Below are 21866 nucleotides of genomic sequence, written 5' to 3'. Positions count from 1 at the left end.
CAGTTAGACGTGCCTCTCTGCATTTCTGATGTAAAAAGAAATGCAAACAGACGCAAGCTATACCTGCATATTATAATCAACAAGATAGTGATACAAGATACAATTGAACTCATCGACACTGAAAATTATGTCAGGTGGAATCGAAAGCGTAATTCTATAGTATATATAAGGTCTGGTTTAGAGATAAAAGCAGAGAAAGAGATAACTATTCTACTTGCAAACATTAAACTCAACGCACATGTATTGAACTATAGTAAAGTAAAATACCAAGCATGCGCCCGTGACACAATGGGTGCCTGTATCCTATTATTGCACATGGCTTTTGAAGAAATCTACAGAATCAACAATGAACATATAAAGCTCTCTCTCTCACTCGCTATTTTACAGCAATCTGCACATTTAAGACGGACGGCAACAAGAACTATACGTGGCAGATGTGCTGTCTCATGAGGTTCCATTTTCGTTATCCGTAACCTAACTGTGCGACTACTATGAACTCCTGCCAACTTGCTCCGCTTTCAGTATGTATTGGTTTGTGTATCCTCAGCTTGCTCGCGTGCGATTTAGGAGCTCATGAAAAAAACAAAACAAAAGGAAACAGTGTTTTCTGCAGGAACAACAGACGTAGAAGCGAGCCTTTGAAAGCGACAGCGCTATATAGCTCGGCCGATTTGCACAATCACGGTGTGAAAAGGTTTCCATCGTTTGCAAAAAAAAGCTGAGCAAGAACAGTTAATGCCATGTCTGCGCTGAGCATTAACACTGCAACCCGAACTGGTGCCCCGAAAATAGATCGCTAAATTTCCGCTCGTGGTCGTCAATTTTGCTCGCGATCTCTGCTCTTTACAGGAAAAGTCGCATGCCGAATTATCTCTCGACTACAAAGATCATAACCATAGCCATAACAACAATCATAACCACCATAACCATAACCAATATAAGCCAACAATGAATACCCGTCCTGTCTTCTCCCTGTTGCCAGGCCGTTTTTTAGAGTTTTAATAATCTCAGAATACGTGTACACCAAGCTCACAGAAGCTGACAATTGGCCCTTAATAATTGACCACATTTTTCAGAACCTTTATGTTGTACCTACGAGACCTTAGATTTCATAAAGAAAGGAAAATAAATAACATTCGGGCATTCATCGCCTATATCTTCACTCACAAATATAATGTTTTAAGCATGATGCCGGATAATCGCGGCCCGTGCAAGAGTACGTACACGAAGACAGCTTTTATACAAAATTCGTAGTTTTTAGCAATCTTAGAATTCTACTTCACGAAGGGAACTCGACCGTGTGAAAGTATTAGTTTTCAAAGGAATGCACGGTAACACAACACGCATCACTATTTGGCAAATTCGCCGTCTCACTCCCCCCAGTGGAAGGTAGCAAAACGGAGGCTCGTCTGGTTGACCTCCCTGCATTTCCTCTCTTTGCTACTTCTCTCTTCGAGTAAGATATGGCCGACGGAAAAATGGCATTACTTGTGGGTTGGGTGTTAAAGCGGCTTCAAGGTGAATGGAACGGAAGCGGCAGAAACAAAAACAAAACATTAAGGGCACCTGAGGGGTCGTGAAACGGAGGCTGGAGATATCTTTAGCGCCGTGCTTTCGTAATTACGAGAGTGTGCTCAGCGGTCGAGGCCACAACTAGGCGACCGCCCCCCTCTCCAGATTTCTGGAATGCGTGGGTCCTTGCTGGCGAGGGGTCGAGTTGGGTTGACCGGGTCACAGCGCTCAAACGCGTGACATATGCAGCGCGGCAATTTATGGCAGCGCAACGGCGGTGCACATCTGCGTCCTGTTTCCCTTCTTGGTTGCGTGTATATTACAACAATATTCACCGGGGGGGGGGGGGGGGGCCGCCGTCCAAGAAGCGTATCGTGAGTCAAACCGCGCGCGTTATTTTTGACTCTGCGTGGGCAGAGCGCGAACGAACCATGGTAACGCGGCGAGCCTCCTGGCTTGTTCGCATAGAACGGATGCAAGTTTTTTGATGCTGCCGGATCTTCCTTCGGGGGGCTCCCGAGAAAAAGTTTGGTATGTTGTGACAACCCTGATAAACCAATGACTGTATTACGCAGCTGTGACTATTGTTTATATAAGCAAAATGTCGCCGTTTGTGGTGCAGGATCATGTTCAACGGGGTTGTAAATGTAGTATCGTTGGAAGGAGAATACATCTGGTTACTCAATTTCAATTATGGGAAGGAAGAAAGTCAGTTCAATAATAGCAACATGAACAAAATGAACAAGTTAGCACGCGCAAACATATGCTTGCAAGTTGTACAAAGAGAGATAGAAATAGATTATGTAAATAATTAAGGAAAGCGCGAAACAACCGAAAACACGGGTGATTTTATACTTGCTCATGTCCCAAGTGGTTCGAAAACATCGCCATACCGACATAAATGCTTGCCAGAGCAGTCAACGCCTTCCCTTCAAGAACTGTATCATGGAGGACGCAGTCTACGTATTGTTAACCGGAATGAAAATGGGAGTTGCCGCCACAGGTTGGTTCTCTTAATTTACCTATACGCGATTTGCTTTTTTGAGTATTCTTATGTTTATATTACGATAAAAAACCCGCTGTCTAGCGGTAAGCCGACAAGCACTCAAGCACTCTCCGGTGACACGAAGAAGGAACACTAGGTACGGATCATGGCTGTGGAATGGAGCGGATGTTCTGTGTCAGTCAAATCATAACAGACCATACCGTGTGGGGGTGGTGGGGGTGGGTTGTATTACGTGGGTTTAGCCTAGCGATCGAGGCAAGCAATTGCTCCACATGAGCGCGTCTTGTATAGTAACAGGGGTGTGTTAACACATGTCCTTTAAACCAGTCTCTATTAGGAATGCTAGAAGAAGACCTGAAGCTTTGATCCTTGCGGGCTGTAAATGATCCTTCTGGAAACACATGGTGTTGCATGCGTGGATGCGAAAGGTCTTTCTTTTTCAGGTTCTCAAGAAGAGTTTCTTATTTAATCGCGGCGTTGTTTTTTTTTTTCAACACTACAGAAAGCGTTCGGTGTTTCTGTCGGACCGCTTGAAGTAACGGTACGGAAATTCAGTGCGCTACGTTTTGAATAGCCATGGGTAAATACTGTTTATATCCGATGTAGTTAAGTTTTGTCTTGACGGCACCGCTTGATCATAGATGACTCATTGACAATGCCTTTTTTTCCCGGAAGGCAATGTGCTAACTATATATGAGGTTCCAAAGCCCCTGGGCACAACGCCGGCACCCAATTTTTTTAATTCGCTTGCGGATTGGCTGTCGGTGTCGAGCGGTTACGACTGTAGTCAACCGTAAGTCTCACTCTAAGACTCGTAAGCGGCAGCACAAAATTACACGCCTATGCTCCAACTTCGCAGTATTCTCGAATTAAGCTTAACTGTGGCACTCGCAACCGAACATCCTTCGTGTTGTGTCAGTCCTGTCTTCGTGCTGTTTTCCTTTGTCAACGTGAAATAACACACCGTGTCAACGCTACTCCCAACCTCTGGGGCACCTAGACAATGGGCCCTGGAGGATTCCCCTGCCATAATCATGTGTTGCGAAAACGACGTCTAAGGTCTTTAAGTGCAACTTTGTTTTTCCTTTTTTTGGAAAAACATGATTGCTGCTTTATTTTAACTGTTTTAACTGATAGAAAGCCGGCGCGGTTTGCTTCCATGCGGTGTTTCTTTTTCCTTTTGCGCACACCAGGAGTACGTTCTGTACATATACCGGACGCTCGTCTGGTTGACCTCCCTGCCTTTCCTCTCTTTGCTATCTCTCTTTCTCAAGCACATATCCAAGGTAGAGCAAAATCTACGTGATCTCACAAAAGTTCTATGAGTGTGTGTGACCTCAAACACTACAGCTGTTGCGCTGGCGATCGGCTCTCTTTATCATCGGTCACTTTCATAACTGGCTGGCACCTAAACTGCACTGACTATAACGTAACACTCTTCCGAGTGCCCTGCGCGATACTGCACTCAGTTAAACTCTGCAAATAACTTCTGTATTAGTACATTTGTGTCAGTGTAGCGTACGAGCAATAGGTATGTGTATGCATTTTCTTTTTATTATTATTGTCTCCCGGCCTTTCTTTAATGCCTCACCATCCCACATGCAGATGGTATGCTGGATATGTCGCTAGCCCAATCGTTCCAGGTATTATTCAAATTTATCCATCTTACGTAAGAGAAGCGTTCCGTTTAATGGCTCTAAGTTTAACTTTCTTTGTTATTCTAGGTTATTTTGAAAGCAGATGAGAACCAGTCCCCCATAGTTTCGTTCGCCCATATCACATTTATAATTTCTCGGCTTTCCGTTTGTAAGGAAATGATTCAAACATGGTAAAGCATAAACGCTTGCCTTTCGCTGTCACGTCTTCTCATGCAAAAAAAAAGAAACAAACAAATTAGGGTGTACGCAGATGTCTTTGGGCCACAAGCGGAAAACTATAGGACCGCCGCATACGCGAGAAAATAAGCCGAGATCAATATGTCTTCTGAGCCGTTCGCCAGCTAATCTCGGCTCCGCGCATTTTGTCGTTCCTGCGTTTCAAGTTTTCGGGTGAACTGCACTAATGGACCAGCGTTCCGCTGATAGCTATCTCTTTTTGTTGGGAGGAGGGAATCGACAGACGTCGTTGGCCGGGCTTCGTTGTCGAGTTCCACAATTTGCCGGCGGACCTCGTCTCATTGTTTTCCGAAAGGCTACAGTGTGTTCCGGTCAATCGATTCGTCGAATCGAGTTTTCAGTTCCCGTTGCTCCATTTTTGTTTTTTTTTTTTAGAATGCTACGCGGCCTGGAGTCAAACCAGTACAGCCAGCATTGTCAGCATACTGCGCTGCCGTGGCGTTTGCTAGAAGTTGCGTGGCAACGTCGCTTAATAATAAAACATGCAGTCGCAAACCCCTCGGAGACCACGAGGTGTATGTAACGAAACCTCTGCGCAGACTGTTTATTGATTCCTTCGACTGAAGCATGAAAATAACTACACCTGTTTGTTGCGATAGCGCCAGACGAGGGGCGAAAGGGCAACACTTTCCAAGTTTGTCTCGCGGCAAGTTTTAGCATAATGTTTTGTTTGTCCTAAGCATGGGAAGCCAGCGATGTCCTACGAAGTGTGTGCGATTTCTTTTTATCCAAATACATGTAAAATGCAGAAATGCTTTGATGAGACAACCGCTGGACTGATTTGAATGAAATTTGTTGTATTCGAGAGAGAAAGCTCCATTCTAGGGATTGTAAGAAGCATAATTTTCTACTAGCACTTTAATATATTTTACGAAAGTTTGAGAGAATTGGTGTGTCAAAAAAAAAATGGTGCGCGAAGTTGGGAGTTCGTAACTGTGCGGATAAATGTGGTATACGAATTTACAGCTTACCCGAAAGGATTACAATGTTTGCACGTGTTTTGCAAGTCCTATGCTCACAAATTTGTGATGTATTGTCGCCCTGTTCACCGCAGGACCGTAAACAAACTGTTTTATTGTGAACTAACTTGTGCTCGGAAACTAAACACTGAAACACTCATCACACCATTTGCGAGGCGAGTTAACAGGAGCATTCACAACACAGACAACTACGTCTCTTCACCGTACGAACACCCCTCGTGCCCCGATAACCAGTGGCCACGCCGTGACTCCTCGACAGACAGAGGGATTCGGGCGCTGTCACGTATAGAAGAGAGACGTGCTGCCTCACCATGCGCGAGGCAATGCTGGCGCTATTTTCATGGCTATGCGACGAGGCGCTTGGAAGGGTACTACGCTAGAGCGATCGTAACTTGCATGTGGAGAGCTCTCTGCAGTAATATTTCAGAGTGATGTATGATATATCAATTTTGTCTGCTTTAGATGTATCACTGGGCGCAGTTTACTGAAGCGTGTTATCTTTTTTTCTTTCTTTTATTACAAAGCTACAGAGTTGTAAACTTGAAACTCGAAGTTTCTGCAATTTCGCAATTCTCTAAAATTTTTCTAGAAGAAAATTATAGCCTAAATAAGAAATCTTCTTCCTAAATTACTCGATATAAACGTTTTCTTTTTATTTTAACGAACCTCATCAATATCGCCGCAGTGGTTGCTGATAAATATGATTTACCCATTAACATAGATTTAGTTAGAAGTTCTTGAGCTAAGGCTTTCTCTTAAGTCTTCAATTTCCAATCGCCCGATAGCTTTTCAAAGGTTCCATAGCGTTTTCTTGCAACGGCGCACATTACTCAATAATCTATAGTGCTTCAGCGTGAACACAAGTGTAGTTAAAGTCTACGCGAACAATAATCTAGTTTCATCCGAGAAAGTGCCCGGGCGATTCCGTATGGTGATGCTCAAGGAAAACATTCATGGATATTTGTTTCTTATGCGAAAGTAGTAACTTCACCAGCCCCTGTCTTTTGCATTTCGCAAGGCGCTATGCGATGTAAGTCGGCCCATCTGCAATTTGAGCGAGTTGTCTTCACCGTCGGCTTGGAAACACGAGTCAGCTAGGTTTTATTGTTGCGACATTGTGCCGTTTGACGAGTGTATCGAAACGTCGAATTCAGGTGTTGAAAGAACCAGACACTAGTTGCTTTTTGCTGTATCACTAACTTGAAATCAAAATATTACTTCATTTTTGTTTATGACGAGACGGCTTGCACCATTCCTGCACCATGCAATCGCACTTACACGCTTTGCACCTCTGGGGCCGGATTCCCAAAGATTCTTGTTCGTATGCTCTGCTTGGCATTGCATTCCGGCAAAATTGTTTGCCCCGTAATCGGCTCGAAAGTTATGTTTCGCCACATGGTTGGCATTCAGATGCATCATCGAATCCGCCGTCCACCGAAGTGACGGCCAATGATACCTCGCCTGACTAATAATTACCGCATATCCGCTTCGCGCATTTACAGGCGGCGAGATAGGAAAGCCGACGAAACAATTGAGCACAGCTAGACAACCGCGTCTATCTAAAACCGGAGTGCGCCCGTTCTTCAGGGTCCATTTCACACCACCGCAATCGGGACAAAAGAGCCGGTTGTTTTAAACACCGATAAAACCTCGCCCGAACGGGGTTTTAGGCTACACAAAAGCGGCCTGTCACGGTCTCCAAGAGACTGTAATCAAGAAACAATAAACGCGCATCCTCGCAGACATACAGGAGGGAAACCGCGCACGAGGAAGCCAGTGCAAAGCAGAGGAAAGAGAAGGTACTGTGGGAAGAGGTCGGGGGAGGGGGGGGGGTAGTAGGGGCGTATCCGCGATCGAGACGCCATCTGGTCCACACTTCACTGGTTCGAGAGGAGAGTCAGAGAGAGAGTGAGACACACACACACACACAAACAAGGCCCACCGAGTGTCCTCCGGAACACGCGTCAGTGAACGCGTTCGCAGCGGGCGGCGAGCGCGCAGGCTGGTGCGATGTGGCGACCAGGAGCAGACGCGAAACTCGACTCCACGCCGGAAGGAAGTCCCACATCCTGTTTCCGGCTGTCCAGCGAACGAATGCCGCCGACACCCGTTGTCGGTGCGCCGTTCGCTCCGCGCGCATCGCGACCGCTTTGTGACAGCGACGAGTTCGGCCACTGCGCGCGGTATGGCGCGCTCATTATTATTGTTGTTGTCTTTCAACTCCAGCGCGACGTCGCACTCGGACAACGCTCGCTTGTTTCCAGCAAACGGACGCAGCGGCGACGCGGCCCTGTTGTGCGTCGCGCAGAAGCCCTTCAGGAGAGGAAGTCCTCTCCACCGCTCCGGCGGCAGCTCTTCTCGCGCCGAGGTGTAGGCTGTTACAGCGCGACTGGCACGCACCGAGTTGACCGTGTAATTGGCTCGGAGGAAGTGCCGTTGACGGCGGAACGCGGTAGCGATTCTCGCAAGCACTGCGCTGATTAAGGGTGTCCTCTCCTCTTCTTCCTTTTTTCCCCTTCTTTCTGAGTGCGAGACGGGCTTTATTCAGATGCGATGAAAAGTGCGCGAATCGCAGCTTAATCCCTTCGCATTTCTTTTGCGAGAAACCGCTCGTTCGGGACAACTTATATGCGGCACAGTGCAGTGGAGTTTGTTGGAAAACTATTTCGGGCAGTATGCTGCACAACACTATTTCGAATACGAAGGACGAGTGGATGCTAAGAATATCCGTAGCAGCGGGCACAGTATGATTGCGGCGTGGGCGCTTGGTATTTATGTTGCGTGCATGCGTGGTACTTATTCTAATCTTTAATGAGTAGGGTAACGGTGCCTCGCATAAGTTTGACCAGAAGATAACCTCTAATTTCAAATTGCAATGGCACGCTAGTGCGTATTATAGCACGCCATTCAAACTTCATATATGCATTATTGCTGAACACAATTACCTGCCTGCGTTCTTTTTTTTTTGCTATTTTCGCGCCCTATTCCCTTAGGAGGAGTGGATTAGCTCCAATCAAGGGACGGTACCTTTACGCATTCCGTTTTTTGTTTACTTTCAAAGTTCTGGGACTTCTATATGTCGCTTCTTGCTGCTGTAGCCATTGTGCATGCCATATAGAGCAGTCATGCCAACGACTGAAATTATCGTGTAGTTTGCCTTTGCTACTCCCCAAGTTGCTCGAGGCTTGCAAGAACTTTAGGGAACGTGACTTGATTCGTACTCAAATTATGGCGACAGAGGCTGGGGCTTGCCGCACATTCTGCGCAACGGCGAACGTAATGGGGTGGAATTCGGAAACGCCGGGCCCGCTCCCCTCGGCGGTCAACAATCAGGCGTTATTCAGACCCCCCACTGGCCTCGTACAGAGCGGATTGCGACGGATTGCGTTTAATCGAAAGCGGGACCTCTTAAAATATATCGCGAAGGCATGTCATGGTATTTTAGCGCCGATATAGGCCCATGGAGGCCTATGCCAACGTCACGCAACCGAAAAGGACAGTAGGCTAATAAGTGTCCCCTCAGCGACAGACTACGTCTTCTGTCCATAACCCTCCCCACCTCCGCCCCCCATCCCCTCACCTCGCCCTCCGTTAACACCTTTGGCCGCACGAAGAAAAAAAAAAAGGAGGGAGAGAGAGCGCGCGCGCGAAGGGGAAACAGCATAGCACAACGCACGCGGATGAAAAAAAGAGCACTACGGACGAAAGAGAAAGAGAAAAAGGCAGAAGTGCGGACGAATGTTAAGTTGCGTCAAAATGTGATGATCCATAAAAAAAAAGTTATATGCACTAAACAGGTGTTGTCTCAATTTTCCAGGAGTTATTCTTTCATTCGACAGTGACATCGTATCATCATCATCATCATCATCATCATCATCATCATCATCATAATCATCATCATCCTGTTTTATGTCCACTGCAGGACGAAGGCGTCTCCCTGCGATTTCGACATCGTCTGAACCGGTGCATAATTCGCAATACATTTCAGCGTAAACGAAGTCGTGGATGAATAGATGGATGAATGGATGGAAAAAACTTTATTGAGAGTCCTGAGATACGAAATTATTGTGCAGCGGGCTGCTTCCACGTTGCGACGGGCAGGCCGAGCCTGACGCCGGCATCGTGGGCTCTCTGGGTGGCCCAGGTATCCGACGCCGGGGCTTCGGAGGAAGGAATTCCATCTTTTCTGGTCTGCTTGGTCTGTGCCTCGTAACGAGGGGCATCGCCAGAACATGTGTTCTAAGTTAGCTGAATCACCGCACTGAGGGCACGTATTGCTAGTATACGTGTCTGGATGGATCGAGGTAATAAAAGTGGGTTGGGGTATATACCCGTCTGCAGAAGTCTGAGGGTGATTGTCTGTGTTTTGGTCAGTTCCTTGTGCGGGAGCGGATAGACACTCCTATACTAAGGTAAAAGCGTTGCGTTACCTCGTTGTACGAAGTTATGGCAATATTTATTGCGTTTCGTTTGCCCTATAGCACACACAGGAAGCTTGTCTTTTTCTTTTTTTTAACAAGGGTGCCGGTAGCGTTAACACTAATAATTCATTAGGTTTAATGTCCTCAACGCAACACAATGCCTTGACTTTAAAGGGCACCATAGTGGGGGTCTAGAGCAAATTTGCGCCATCCAATAGTCTTCGTTGTTGGCCTAAAGTTTCCTTACACGAACATTTTCGTGGCCTGCCACAGCATAATGCGGCCACCGCTGCTAGGAGTTGAAACAGTGGCCTCGATCCTTAATCATAATGCCACTGTGGCTATTGATAACACTTGGGTTATTTCGAACGGAAAAGAGATACGAAGCGGAGTTCTTCGCATTTTTTTTGTTGTTGTTGATATAGGCTAGCGAGATGAAAATAGCGTACATTTTATGAGCTGATTTGCTGATGGGCCTTTCGAATCGGACTACCAAAGCATGTATATCGTAGGCAGTGTGAAAAACTGCAGCATAGTTCTGCGTCACGGTCGTGAGTGAAGCGATTTTTCTTGCAGACGAAAAAGTGGGAGCCATAGCCTGCTTCAGCAAAAAATAAAATTAATAAAATAATAAATAATTGAAAATAAAACGTGCGAAGGGCGAGAGAGCATGATCTGACATACATTCACTATAGTATGACTGGTGCAAACCACAGTTCCAGTTGCCAACTTCTGTATGGCGAGGGCACATAGATACGGAGCTATTGCACGTGGTAGTTTTGTTAACGAAATCTATGGTTGTAAGAAGAACCGGCACATCGGCCACGTCATGAGTACTTGCGAATGAGGGTTGTGAGCGAAGCGGGAGTCATAGAAAGTAGATAGGCGTAAGATACGCAAGCATATATAGAAATAAAACGAAATAGTATGAATCACTTGCAGTAAATTTGTGAGGTATTAGGCTCGGCACAAGGGTGAATCTTTTGCCCTTGACATCATGATCACTGCAGATGTGGAAAAAGTTCACATTCGCTGGTTTATATTCTGTTTAAAATGTGTACTATACTTCATCCTAAATCTCAACGAGGTCGGAGTGAACGTGGCCTTATCGATCTTAACGTGGTTGAGCACTTCGATTAAAATGTAGATGAGCAGGCAGTTGTAGAGCAATCTTTAAACAAAGTAATTTAACATAAGGGGAGTGGGATTAGAAGTATTAGTTCATTTTGTGCATACGGCTATTGAGCGGTTTCAAGTAATAGCAAACGCTGACTGCGTGATATTATGCAGCGTCTATGGAGTAACGACATGAGGCCCATGAAGAAGTGAGAGAAAAAAAGCTCATTAGCACGTTTTCGGAATCGGCAAGCGCACAAGCAGTGTATGGCGTCGGCGTTGTAGCCTTCGCCCAAGATCTGGAGCGGGGCCGAACGAGTGAGAAGATTAAGGACGAAAATGCTAAGAAAAGACAAACAAACAAGGAACTATTTTCTTCTACGCACGAAAACAGTGATCGTTGATTAAGACCAAGTTTCCAACAATTATCTACGGCGCGCTAAGCGTGGCATCTCAGAATATCGCTATATAAATGTACCGCTTACACACAAACGGCTAACGGTTAATTCTAACGTCTCCCAAACGACTTGCTCCAAATTACGGATTTGCGGCCTGGGCAGTGAGAGAGGAGGCAGTGATTAATCACAGTCTATAAAGAAGCGTGGGAGCAGTATTTCGAGCAGGAGCGTTCTTCAGAAGAATACTTAAAGAAGCCAATGCTTCTTGTAGTTACAGTGGAGGAAGTGAAAATGAAATAAAGGAATAAGGTGGATGTAAAACCGACGAACAGAAACGGCTGTAAGAGGCTAGGATGTGGAAAGGAGGTAATTTTGGTAGCTATACACAGAAGAAGGATATTTTTTTAAACTGCGCGGGAACAATAACTTAAGGGAGCGGAGTACGCTCGCATGACGCAGCCAACCTGACTGTGTTCCTTAAGAAGAAAGCAGAGCTCGACCGTTGCCTAATGCAATGGTGGCATCAGTTGGGGGCAATTAAGTGTAATTTCGTTTACCTTAGTGGGTGCTTATCCAAGAGACCCCCGCTTCCTTTTTTCCCACGGCTCGAGTGGTATAACATTATTTCTGACATGCCTTGCACTCGCCCAGAAAAGAAAAATGACGCACGGGGAAACGTATGAGGGAAGCTTTTATCTCTTTGATGATTCCCACGCGAAATAAGGTCTCCTCGAAATTTTGTTTGCTCTCCACCGAAACGGTCGTGGTGGCGCATGTTTTCCCAGTTTTGAAGTTCGCTGGTAGCGATTACAATTCGGCCTACGCTTTGATGTGTACTGTAAGCACAAGCCTAGCAATCTAAAATAAGGGCGCTCATTTCACAACACCAACGAAGCATGAATTTTTAATTTTTGTTTTGCTTAGCACAGCACATACATTTATACACCACCGAGAATAGTGAATTACGTCCCGTGGTACCCTTTGAAATGACCTAGAATTCTTATGGCGGTAATGGCTTAATGTCCCAAAGCAACACTAGGGCCTTGAGAGATGCTGTGGTGCACGACTCCTGAATAATCGTGACCACATGGCGTCCTTAACGTTCAGTTAACTAGGAACAAACGTGCCTTATTCTATTTCGTCCCCAGCAGTTTTCGTTCACATATATTAGAACCGAAGCCCTCAAGCTGACAGTATTGTGTCACTGATGCACTGAATTCACCGCCGCCGTGCTCGTAACGTAACGAGCGCTAGTGTTAGAAAGTGACGTCGGCGATGACACATAGTGTTTGAGTGTCAAATTTGTACGCTCGAGTTACTGGGCCCGAATGTATCACAACCAGAACCTAACGGCTTTTCAAATGATCTAAAGATGTCCCCAGCCTACCTCTCGGCTACATGTATGGGCTAGTTTTTCCAGAGCGAAATGGGGCCCTGCAGATAATTAGAGTGGCTTCCAGTTTTCCCACCTGTTGAATCGCCGACAAACGTTGTGAAGCATTTGTCTTAAAACTTCCAAGCGGCATAAGTGCTACCAGGCACACTCTAATTGGCTTCGTGACATTAAAATTTCGTCCGCCATAGCTTTTATACGGGAAACACAGTATAGAAATCGAATGAGCCAATTTTGCCTATGCCTGAGGGATCCAGCAGCGGTAGCCCCTAACAGCAGCCATTTGAGCTAACTACAACTAGTTGGAACGTTAGCAGCGGGTAAATCCATTTTAAAGTTCTGACAAAAATATAAGCTCTGAGGCTAACGCGTGACATTATTGGCTGAAGTAACACTAATTGCTTATAAGCTACCAAGTGCTACTTATACGATTAAAGAAATTTCATTAATCCTATAGTTACCGAATTGTGTTTCACTTCACTTACGGAATACAATAACTGTGCCAAATGTATTTCTTTAGAGCTGGAACCACTACTAATAATTCATATAGGCCATTATTCCCCTAGGACCACCAGAGGGCCTTGCGATGGTAACTTGAAGGTGCCGCAATGATAAAAATTCATCTTCAATGTTATTTCCTAGCGGGGCAAACAAAAATATACGTACTCGCGTAGTAGGGTCATCCATCAATTTCGCAGTCACAGTCGGATGCGGTACAGACACAGCACAAGTTAACCAGCAAAAATTAAGCCGTCAAGTTAAGGTAGGTCGAACCCCCATCCTTCATCTTACAAGTTATTGTTTGCCCACAGAAGCTAAATCACATTGTCGTAGTATGTCGCTGAAGGCACATAATTACTCTTTGCTAAGCTATGAATGCGAATTCTGTTTGAACAAGGACTGCACAATCACTTTAAAGCATCGAGGGCAATGAATTATGCCATATTGTCTTCTTTGCATTAATTCTACACCTATTGAAATCTGCTGTGATTTTTGCTTAATAATGATGATGGCTGTGGCCTGTAGTCAGGGCGAGTCTGCCGTATTTATTTAGGACTGTGATCTTGTTGTCTCACTTCAATGTGACATGACTAATGAGCATGAGGGGTAGTGCGATAGATTGAAGGACGTTCACTCAATTCTGATAAAGCGCTGCTACTGAAGTCAAAGCCTCTGTAATTATCCTGGGCCTGATCTGTCATGCACAACTGTTTGGCAGTGTACTTGATATCCAAATATTAGCGTTTACAAGAAATTGTCGAAATAGACGTGTTTGGAAACCACCAGATATAAATTGTTAGGTGCACCTGCACACTGGTACACCGCTCTAGTTCTAGCCGTGTTTCACCAGCTGCGCCACGACCAGAGCGACTGATGTAAAGCAAGCTGCCAGAAATCAAAATTAGCTATGATTTCATCCACACAAACACTATCATCTTTTTCTTCCTTTGTCTTCTTAAACACACACACACGCACGCGCACAACGGGTTCTGGGCTTGGGAAAAAGAGCACTGCTGAAGAGCTAGGACTGCCAGGACGGCGCCCACTCAACACTTAAGGCCCACACTCATCCACGAATCGAAACATTCTCATGAGACTCGAATTGTCCACTGCAGCAGTTATGATCGCGCGGCTTCCCCCAGCGGACCATCGCACGCTGGGTCGGCCCGAACGCCACCGATCCGAAACTCGGGCGTAGATTCGCGCGCACGCGCGCCTCCGACCAGGCGCCCATCGATACGTTCACAGTCCACGTGCTCCGCGCGCGCGGTGGCGCTGACGCCGTCAAAAAGCCGCGCTCCGCGTGGTGCGCCGTTGTCCGAGCGTCGTCAGCTCGCCGCGCGATCGAAAGAAAAAACGCGCACGGACGGAGGCAAAAAGCGCAGGGCGCGTCAATTCGGGGCGCTCACCGTGGCTGAAGCCGAAGGCGAGTAGAAGGAGCAGCACGCGGTCTCCGGCGGCGGGCAAACCCATGGCGCGGTAGCTGCTGTGCATCCCAACGCGCGCGGCCGGGCGCTTCTCCTCCACCTGTGAAACAGAAACAGCGCCCCGCCGGCGTCCCGGGAGCGGGGCCGACCGGCATGCATCGTCGCGCCCTCGCCCACCGACCTCCTCGCCCGCCGCTCACTTTGTCCCCAGCATCCGCCGCACCCCCCCGAAAAGTTGAGCCTCCGCCGCCGCTCGGCGGCAGCGTTCGCTCGGACGCGCCAGCTGGACCGCACAAGAGTCGGTTAGCCTTCGCCAGAACAATGGTCCTTCGGGAGACTCGTTATTAGCTCGCTGCGTCCACCGCAGTAAACCAAAAGCCAAGCACGGTCGTCGGCTCGGAACGGATGGGGGAGGTAGGGGGTGGTTGCTCGTGCCCGCTCCGTAGGGGGTTGACGGGGGAGGGAGGCGCTGCGACCGTCCGAGGGGGTGAGCCAGTTGAAGGAAGCCAAGCGAAACCGAATCTGCCGCCACGGCAGCCAGCGCCATCTCGGGGAAGCGTCGTCAACTCGCGAGCGGCCTTCCCATTGGTCGGTGCCGTGCTTTCGGGCGGCGCTGGCGCCCTTTAGCGGACACGTGGTGCGCTGCTTTGCTACGGCGAGCGGCGAGCGAGAGCCCCTTCCGAGCAGCCTTCCCCTCATTGATCCCAGCGCGGCGGTCGGTCCGCTGGCGAGTGTGCGGCACGCTGCTTCTCCGGAGTGAGTGCGCCGCCGTCGTTGCCCCCGACTGTATTGTGGCTCGTCCCCGGACAGCACGCCGTGCGCAGGAGACAGGCATGCGCCGCGTCCCTCGGAAACCCTGGCGCGTGCCCGGATGAGACGTGGACGTTGGTGGATCCGGAAGTAGTGGCGTCCCGAGCGACCCTGCTAGTGTTTCTTCCTTCGTTCGTGAGGTGCGCGGCCTGTCAATGACGGTGCCCCGTTGTCGGCTTCGAGACGAAAGGACCCACGACCCGGGCCATCGTGTGAACAACTCTCGGTCCGGAGTGATGGTGTATGTTCCCGTGGCACCGCTGCTGCTTTTTCTGTCGGCGATCATCGGAATAGGTCCCGGCTTCGCTTCAGGTGAGGCTCTTCTCATTCGTGGCACATGGCGGTTTGTACCTGCTGTGGCTTTCTAGGTCCGAAGAACGAGCCGCTCGTTAAGGGGGCCCGTGCGTGTCCACTGAACTTTCAGGCGGTTTCTCTTTTCAAATATTCATGTACACGTAGTTCGACAGCTGTACTAAAAGATAACTTTACAACGCCGCGCTAACCCACTACGTGTCTGGCACGAACTTACTGATATGGGTCACGATAAATTTGCAGGACCCTGTGGGAAAGACTTACTCCGTTAAGAAAAAAAGAAAGAAAGATAATAGACACTGCTGTTCACATTTGCGCACTTCGACTTCTGTTGATACAGTAATTTTTTAATTGGTAATACTACTAACATTTTTTTGTATACCAGCTAGATTTTTTCCAACTTCTGTTGGTGGTCTTTTTCTTATGACATTGTCCATTTCCTTGTTTAATTGTGAATTACCTTGAAACGGCGGGCGAAATATACGAAAGCACAATACTGAAAAGGCAGGAAATTTCATCATGACATTAAGTTCACGCAAATATTCACTTTCTAGCCAAACGAGGCAAGGGTACAGACACAACCACGTAAGCGGAAATTCTGTAGAAGGCATCAGCGGTTTTGCGCAACGCAATTATCCATCTTCGAGATTTAGCTTTTAATGCATACCTATCATCTGTCTTGGCCGCAACACCTCGTTCTGCCGTGTAATCACTACACAGTAGACTTTTTTTCTTCTTCTTCAACGGTTGCCTCCTTTTCCGATGACGTCCTATACGGACGTCGAGACGGTACACGATTTCGGAAGCGTTTCGGCAACTGTGCCCGGGACAGGAGCGCCGAGAGACGGCCACGGTATCCGCTACAGGCGTCGCCTGCGAGTTTTCGTATTGGAGTCCATGAATCTCCAGACCAAAGGAGGAGCAACAACCGATGACTGCGATCTCAGTGGGACGCCGGGTTTTTGGGAGAAGCTCCCGCAGTACACGCGCGACTGCGTGAGACGTCGGTGGAGCTTTTAGGACCTCCCCCCGCTCCCTCCGCGCGCGCGAGCGAAGCGATCGTCAGCTTGGGAATTGCTCATGTTTTCTCGCACGGATCTGGCCCTTTCCCGTGTACAAGCTGGGCTGGCGGGAAGGCGAGGAAAGACAAATGTCGTCGAAGGTGAGGCAATCGGCTCGTTCGCCGGCTCCCGGGAAAAGGGCGGGGCGGCAAAGTTTTTTTAACTACAGTAAAGAAGAGAAAATATAACGCCGTGTTACGGTAGCATGTAGCTCAGCTATACGGGAATCCTTTTCTCGGTTGTTTCTTCGTCGACCTGGCAAGAGAAGAGTCTCGATGAATTGCCGCCCGGGCCGCCAGGAAAAGAGATTGCGAGAGTCGGCGCGCTAAAGGCAACGACGCGCTTCGCGCTGATGTAGAAACGATGCGATCGAGGAAAGAGTTCTCGCTCGCCGGCGCTTAATTCTGTTCTGTGTGCTTCTTGGAATGACATAAAGCAAAAATAGTAAATGGCCGATCGGGGTCAGATCTCTGAGGAGTGCGTAGTTTCGACACTCGGTGAGCAGCAACTTCGCCGAGGGAAATGAGGGGACCGAAAAGTAAATAAATGAGAAACAACGCGCTCCGTGTTCGAACCTCGAGGAAGGCATTGCTTCACAGTCTCGCGCGGCTGGGGATAAGTGTCGTCCCAGAGTGAAATTTTCGCTCGACAACAGCTAAAGCGACGTAAGAGCGGCTAAAAGCTTAGGCCGGGAAAGAAAGCTTTGAATTTTCGTCGCCGCGTCTCGTACGGCGAGCGCTTTTGGCGTTCGTGTATCTTCGCTCCGGTTTTCGAGGGTTATCCCTCTTGTACAATGCCCATGTGTTGTCTTGCTACGGCGAACTTTGTCATCAGTAACTCGCTCTTAGCTGGCCTCGTTGTGAGCACGATGTTGCAAGAAGCGAACTGTGTTTTTCGCAGAAAGCACGCAGCAGCGGTTTCTTTTCACCCGAGAAACAGAGGGAAAATGTTATAATTCGCTGTGGTTACCTAAGCCCGACAGAGCATTGCCGATTCATGGAAACTTATCTTTAGATTTTTTTTAAATACGAGACAAAAGTTCGCAATTACAACGGAATACTTAAAAGTATCAATACCCGAATGTGTAATGCGTTGAAATTTTGAGCTGTCTGCAGTTTAGTAGTTTAGCAGCTTGCCGGAGAGAGCACACAGTGCTTAATCTTGAGCGTCTGCTCATTAGCGTTGAAAAAGAATTATGAGCTTTGTGTGATGAGAATAAATAAAGTATTCAGAAGCTGATTTTTGTTTGATAGCAGGTGCATTATTTTGGCTGTGCTAATTCTTGAAGTGCCCATGTGCCATGGTAGTTCTTGCAGGCTGCGTTATTTGGGATTTCTTTCCCTCTTAAATATGCATGTTATCTTTATGCTTTTAGAGTCATTTGTTGCATTTCACACCAGGCGTGCATGGTGTGAAATGCACGCCTGGTGTTACGTTATATATGTAATAGTGCACTGCGCAGAAGGCTCAATGTTTATTTAGATTGTGACACCCCATTCAAATGTAATCTCGCAGTCCACACCAGAAAAAAAAAGATCCAGCACACCGTAGCATGTCCGAAATTCGTGCGTTTACTCAAGCACAAAACCACACCCGGAGTTTGACCGCGCGTGCCCTAAGCGGGCGCTTGCTATACGCGAGCATCCTGTACAGTAGTCTAAACAATCACGCCTGCCAGTCCAACTCTCTAACAAAGTTGTTGAGAGCAATGTGCCGCTTCAGCTGACGGCCGCGCACGCTTCCAAAGCTTGTGTGAACAGGAGCAGCGCTGCCTGAAAATCCTTTTGAAAAGCTCCAGGTTTACGCGTCGCTGTTATTAAAATTCGAACGAGCGCGTCGATGCCCCGGCACATTTGGTCTGCACTGAAAACTCGCCCTATTCGGTCTTCCGTTCGCACCGGCTTCCGATGTTTGGAGATACCAAGCTTTGCCTTCGCACAATACAGACCCTTTATTTAAATCCTAAAAATGACGTCGCAAGAACGAACTAACGAAAAAAGAACTCAATCGTGTGGCCCCTATTCGGAGCTCCATATCAACTGGCACGACAACAACCCACATTTTGTAAATACGTTCTCGCTTGGGGACAAAGGGGGAGGGGGTGTAGAGACAAACGATCAGGCTTCGGAAAACCGCAAGGTGGCTTTGCCGCAGCGCATCCGCGGCGACGGTGGGGCGACTCGCCGAGACTGCGCGGCGCGCGCAATTTCGCGTCGTCGGTCGCTGCCACCGCCTGGGAAGTGTCTGTGTGCGCGCGCTCGCCCCCTCGGTCATTTTGCGTTTGGAAGATGGCCCATTGTTTCACTCCGAGCCTACAGAATCCGCGGGCGAAGAACAACGTTGAACACAATGCTGTCGCCCTCTCCGTTACCCTCCCTCTCTTTCTCACCGTGTCTGGATCTGCGGTCGAGCCCGTCCCGCGAAAGTTCATAAGAAGGTTTCAGCGTCTTAGCTCGCGTTCGTGCTCGTAAGTGTGTACACTGATGGGAGTTACTGTGCTGGTCTGTGTACGTGCGTGCGTTCTTTTCTTTTCGACGTACGTTGGCGTCTGTGTGCGTGTGCACCTGCATGCGTGTGCATGTGGTGCGCATGAACTTGCGTAGGCCAGGCCGCGTCTTCTCTCTACATGTGCAGGCGTGCGTGCGTGCGTGTGTATGTATGTCTGCGTGTTGCACGCCTTCGTAGACACGCTGCAACTGAGCGTGTCTGTGTGTGTTTGTGTGTGTGCGGGCTGGCTCGCGTGACACGCCGCCACACCTGATTTTGGAGTTGCGAGACCGCGACGTGGGTTTTGCGGCACCTCGCCGGCGGCGCCTCCGCTGACGCCCGCTGTCGCCCGCTGGTCTCGCGGGTCGCACGGAGCGCACTGACCGACGCTAATTACTCGCGCGTATTGAGTCCGCGAAGAAGACGCGGCGTACCCGTTTCTTTTATATATTTTTTTTCAGGTCCTTGCCGGCCTGGTTTCCACCATTTCTGTCTAAATATTCTCTCTTTCTATCTGTTTGCTTTTTTTTTCATTGCTTGCTTTCTTGTGACGCATAAGCTTGCCGCGCCGCATTATTCATCCGGGCGTCGCGGCGGGGAAACGTGAATCGCCTCGTTACGGCTTGTGATGCGCTTGCGAATAGGGCTTTGCTGTAGCCTGCAGAGACAGCGTGACAGTCACTCGAGCGGAGAAACGAGAAGAAAGAAGAACCGAGGCGGATGCTATGTCTGAATCTAGGTTGCAGTCGTAACAGTCCCAGCATATGTCGTCATCAGCGAGTGACGTGAGCAGGCGACCGGGCCAATAGGAGTGATTGTATCAAAGTTATTCCTAACCTCTGCGTCGGTTTCTTTCCCCCTTAAGGCTCATATTTTTAGTGCGGCCCAAAATGGGAAACATGCACCTGCTATAGCCTCGTTTGTTGCATTTCTTTACCAAACATGGTTTTTGATTCGTGGGGTATTACGGTGGTCCCAATGCAACGTTGATGCTATGACAGACGCCGTGGATTCCCGCCGATTTCTGACTGCCTTGTGTTCTTAGACCTACACATAACAGTAAGTGCATGAAATCTTTCCCCTGAACTGCCATGGAATTGCGACCGCCGCGGCCATGAATCGAACCCTCGACCTCATGCAGCAGTAGTAAAATGCCTCAGCCACTTAGCTACCCAGGGGCGGCTAGTCGATAATGAGGGATAAATACTTCAAACGGCTGGAAAGGGAATGTTGAAGGGAATGTGACGTCTTGCCAGTAATTGAGGCCCGTATTCGTAAAGAAAGTAAAGAAAATAAACTAACAAAATAAATAAAAAGAAAGAAAGAAAAATGGTTACGTTAGTAGAGTTGCACGTAAGAGCAAACTCCAGCCAATCCCATGCTACCTACATTATTACAGAAGGCTGCCAGCCAATGGCGAAGAGCACTTATGAACGAAGATATTCCCGAATTCGGCTCCTGTTCATTATCCTGACTGGCAAGTCAATCTTAAACTGCTCATGCGTCAAAATCGTTCCAGAAAACACGCTCCGGCCAACCGTCGCTGCGAATGAAATCGTGGGAAAGGAACCTGATAATGACATATGCCTGGCGCAAATATGCAAACACAAAGCCTCGCGTATTTTGCGCCGTGCCTTAGAAGTGTGACGTTAGGGGATCGGAAAGGAAGAAGTTGCGCTCGCATTTGGTCCTCTGCTGACCGATGATCAAAATAGTAAACTCTTGACGTCAGCGCCACAAACGAATGGGGTCTTGGTTTCCGGCAAACTAGATCCGGCGTCTCTAGCGGCTAAAGTGCTCCTTAATATTTACACGAGACAATAGTGTCCTGTGGGTGACAAGCACGCAGTGTTTCTGGGAAGCTACGCGAACGTCGCATTGGATTAACGAAATGCGCTGAAACAAAGGCGCTGTCATGAATGTTACATGATAGGTTAACGCGGTATAAACCCGCTTATTCCTGTCTTTTATTTTTCTCAACGTGTTCCATCTATTTGTCGCTAGTAATAACAACAACAACACCGTAAGGGGACAATTTATGTCGGGATAATAAACATAAAATATGAAAAGTACAGTGTTACCCGGTGGGCAATTTGACCCGCTGTAAATGATGCATGCGTTCGGGTTAAGAAACTTTTCTGTTCATGCCGAATGAAACCAGCAGTAGTATGGAAGTGTGCTGCGAAGGCAAAATATGGTACTGAACATCATTCAGTGCACCTCTCATCTACTCTGAGAACGCTTCAACCGCGGAAGCTTGCGCACCTATGCACTGTACATACATCTCAAAGATAAAGAAAGAACGGAAGAAGGAAAAAGGAGGGACTTATAAAGGGCGAGGCAAAACGTACATATATGGGGTAACGGCGTTTCACTAGATGTGTTTTTCATACTTATCGCTTTGAATCATCCAAAGCTCTGAAACTTCGAGCGTCGAGTGCCGTTAGATCCATAATTACTACTACACTACTCATGTAACGTACTAACCAATATACCGAGAATAAATCCGGTACCCGAGGGGCACGATATTGATTAATCATATCATGA

The 21866-nt window shown here is 47.9% G+C and overlaps 2 protein-coding genes across 4 annotated transcripts in view; one reads left to right on the top strand and one right to left on the bottom strand.

The window, feature by feature from the left end:
* Positions 1–14846, bottom strand: part of LOC135904588 (uncharacterized) — a 348163-nt gene extending 333317 nt beyond the window's left edge. The window contains exon 1 of one of the 2 annotated variants that reach the window (XM_065435447.2): positions 14632–14846. In XM_065435447.2, the coding sequence (XP_065291519.1) occupies positions 14632–14716 (85 nt within the window). In that variant the 5' untranslated portion in view covers positions 14717–14846. The remainder of the gene's footprint in view (positions 1–14631) is intronic. The other variant, XM_065435448.2, reaches the window with a different exon arrangement.
* Positions 14847–15139: 293 nt separating this feature from the next.
* Positions 15140–21866, top strand: part of LOC135904587 (B-cell receptor CD22-like) — a 281552-nt gene continuing 274825 nt past the window's right edge. Inside the window, exon 1 of one of the 2 annotated variants that reach the window (XM_065435445.2) lies at positions 15140–15771. In XM_065435445.2, the coding sequence (XP_065291517.1) occupies positions 15615–15771 (157 nt within the window). In that variant the 5' untranslated portion in view covers positions 15140–15614. The remainder of the gene's footprint in view (positions 15772–21866) is intronic. The other variant, XM_065435446.2, reaches the window with a different exon arrangement.

The sequence above is a fragment of the Dermacentor albipictus genome, chromosome 4, assembly GCF_038994185.2.
Source record: "Dermacentor albipictus isolate Rhodes 1998 colony chromosome 4, USDA_Dalb.pri_finalv2, whole genome shotgun sequence".
Lineage (NCBI taxonomy): Eukaryota > Metazoa > Arthropoda > Arachnida > Ixodida > Ixodidae > Dermacentor > Dermacentor albipictus.
This window is presented reverse-complemented; position numbering and strand designations above follow the sequence as displayed.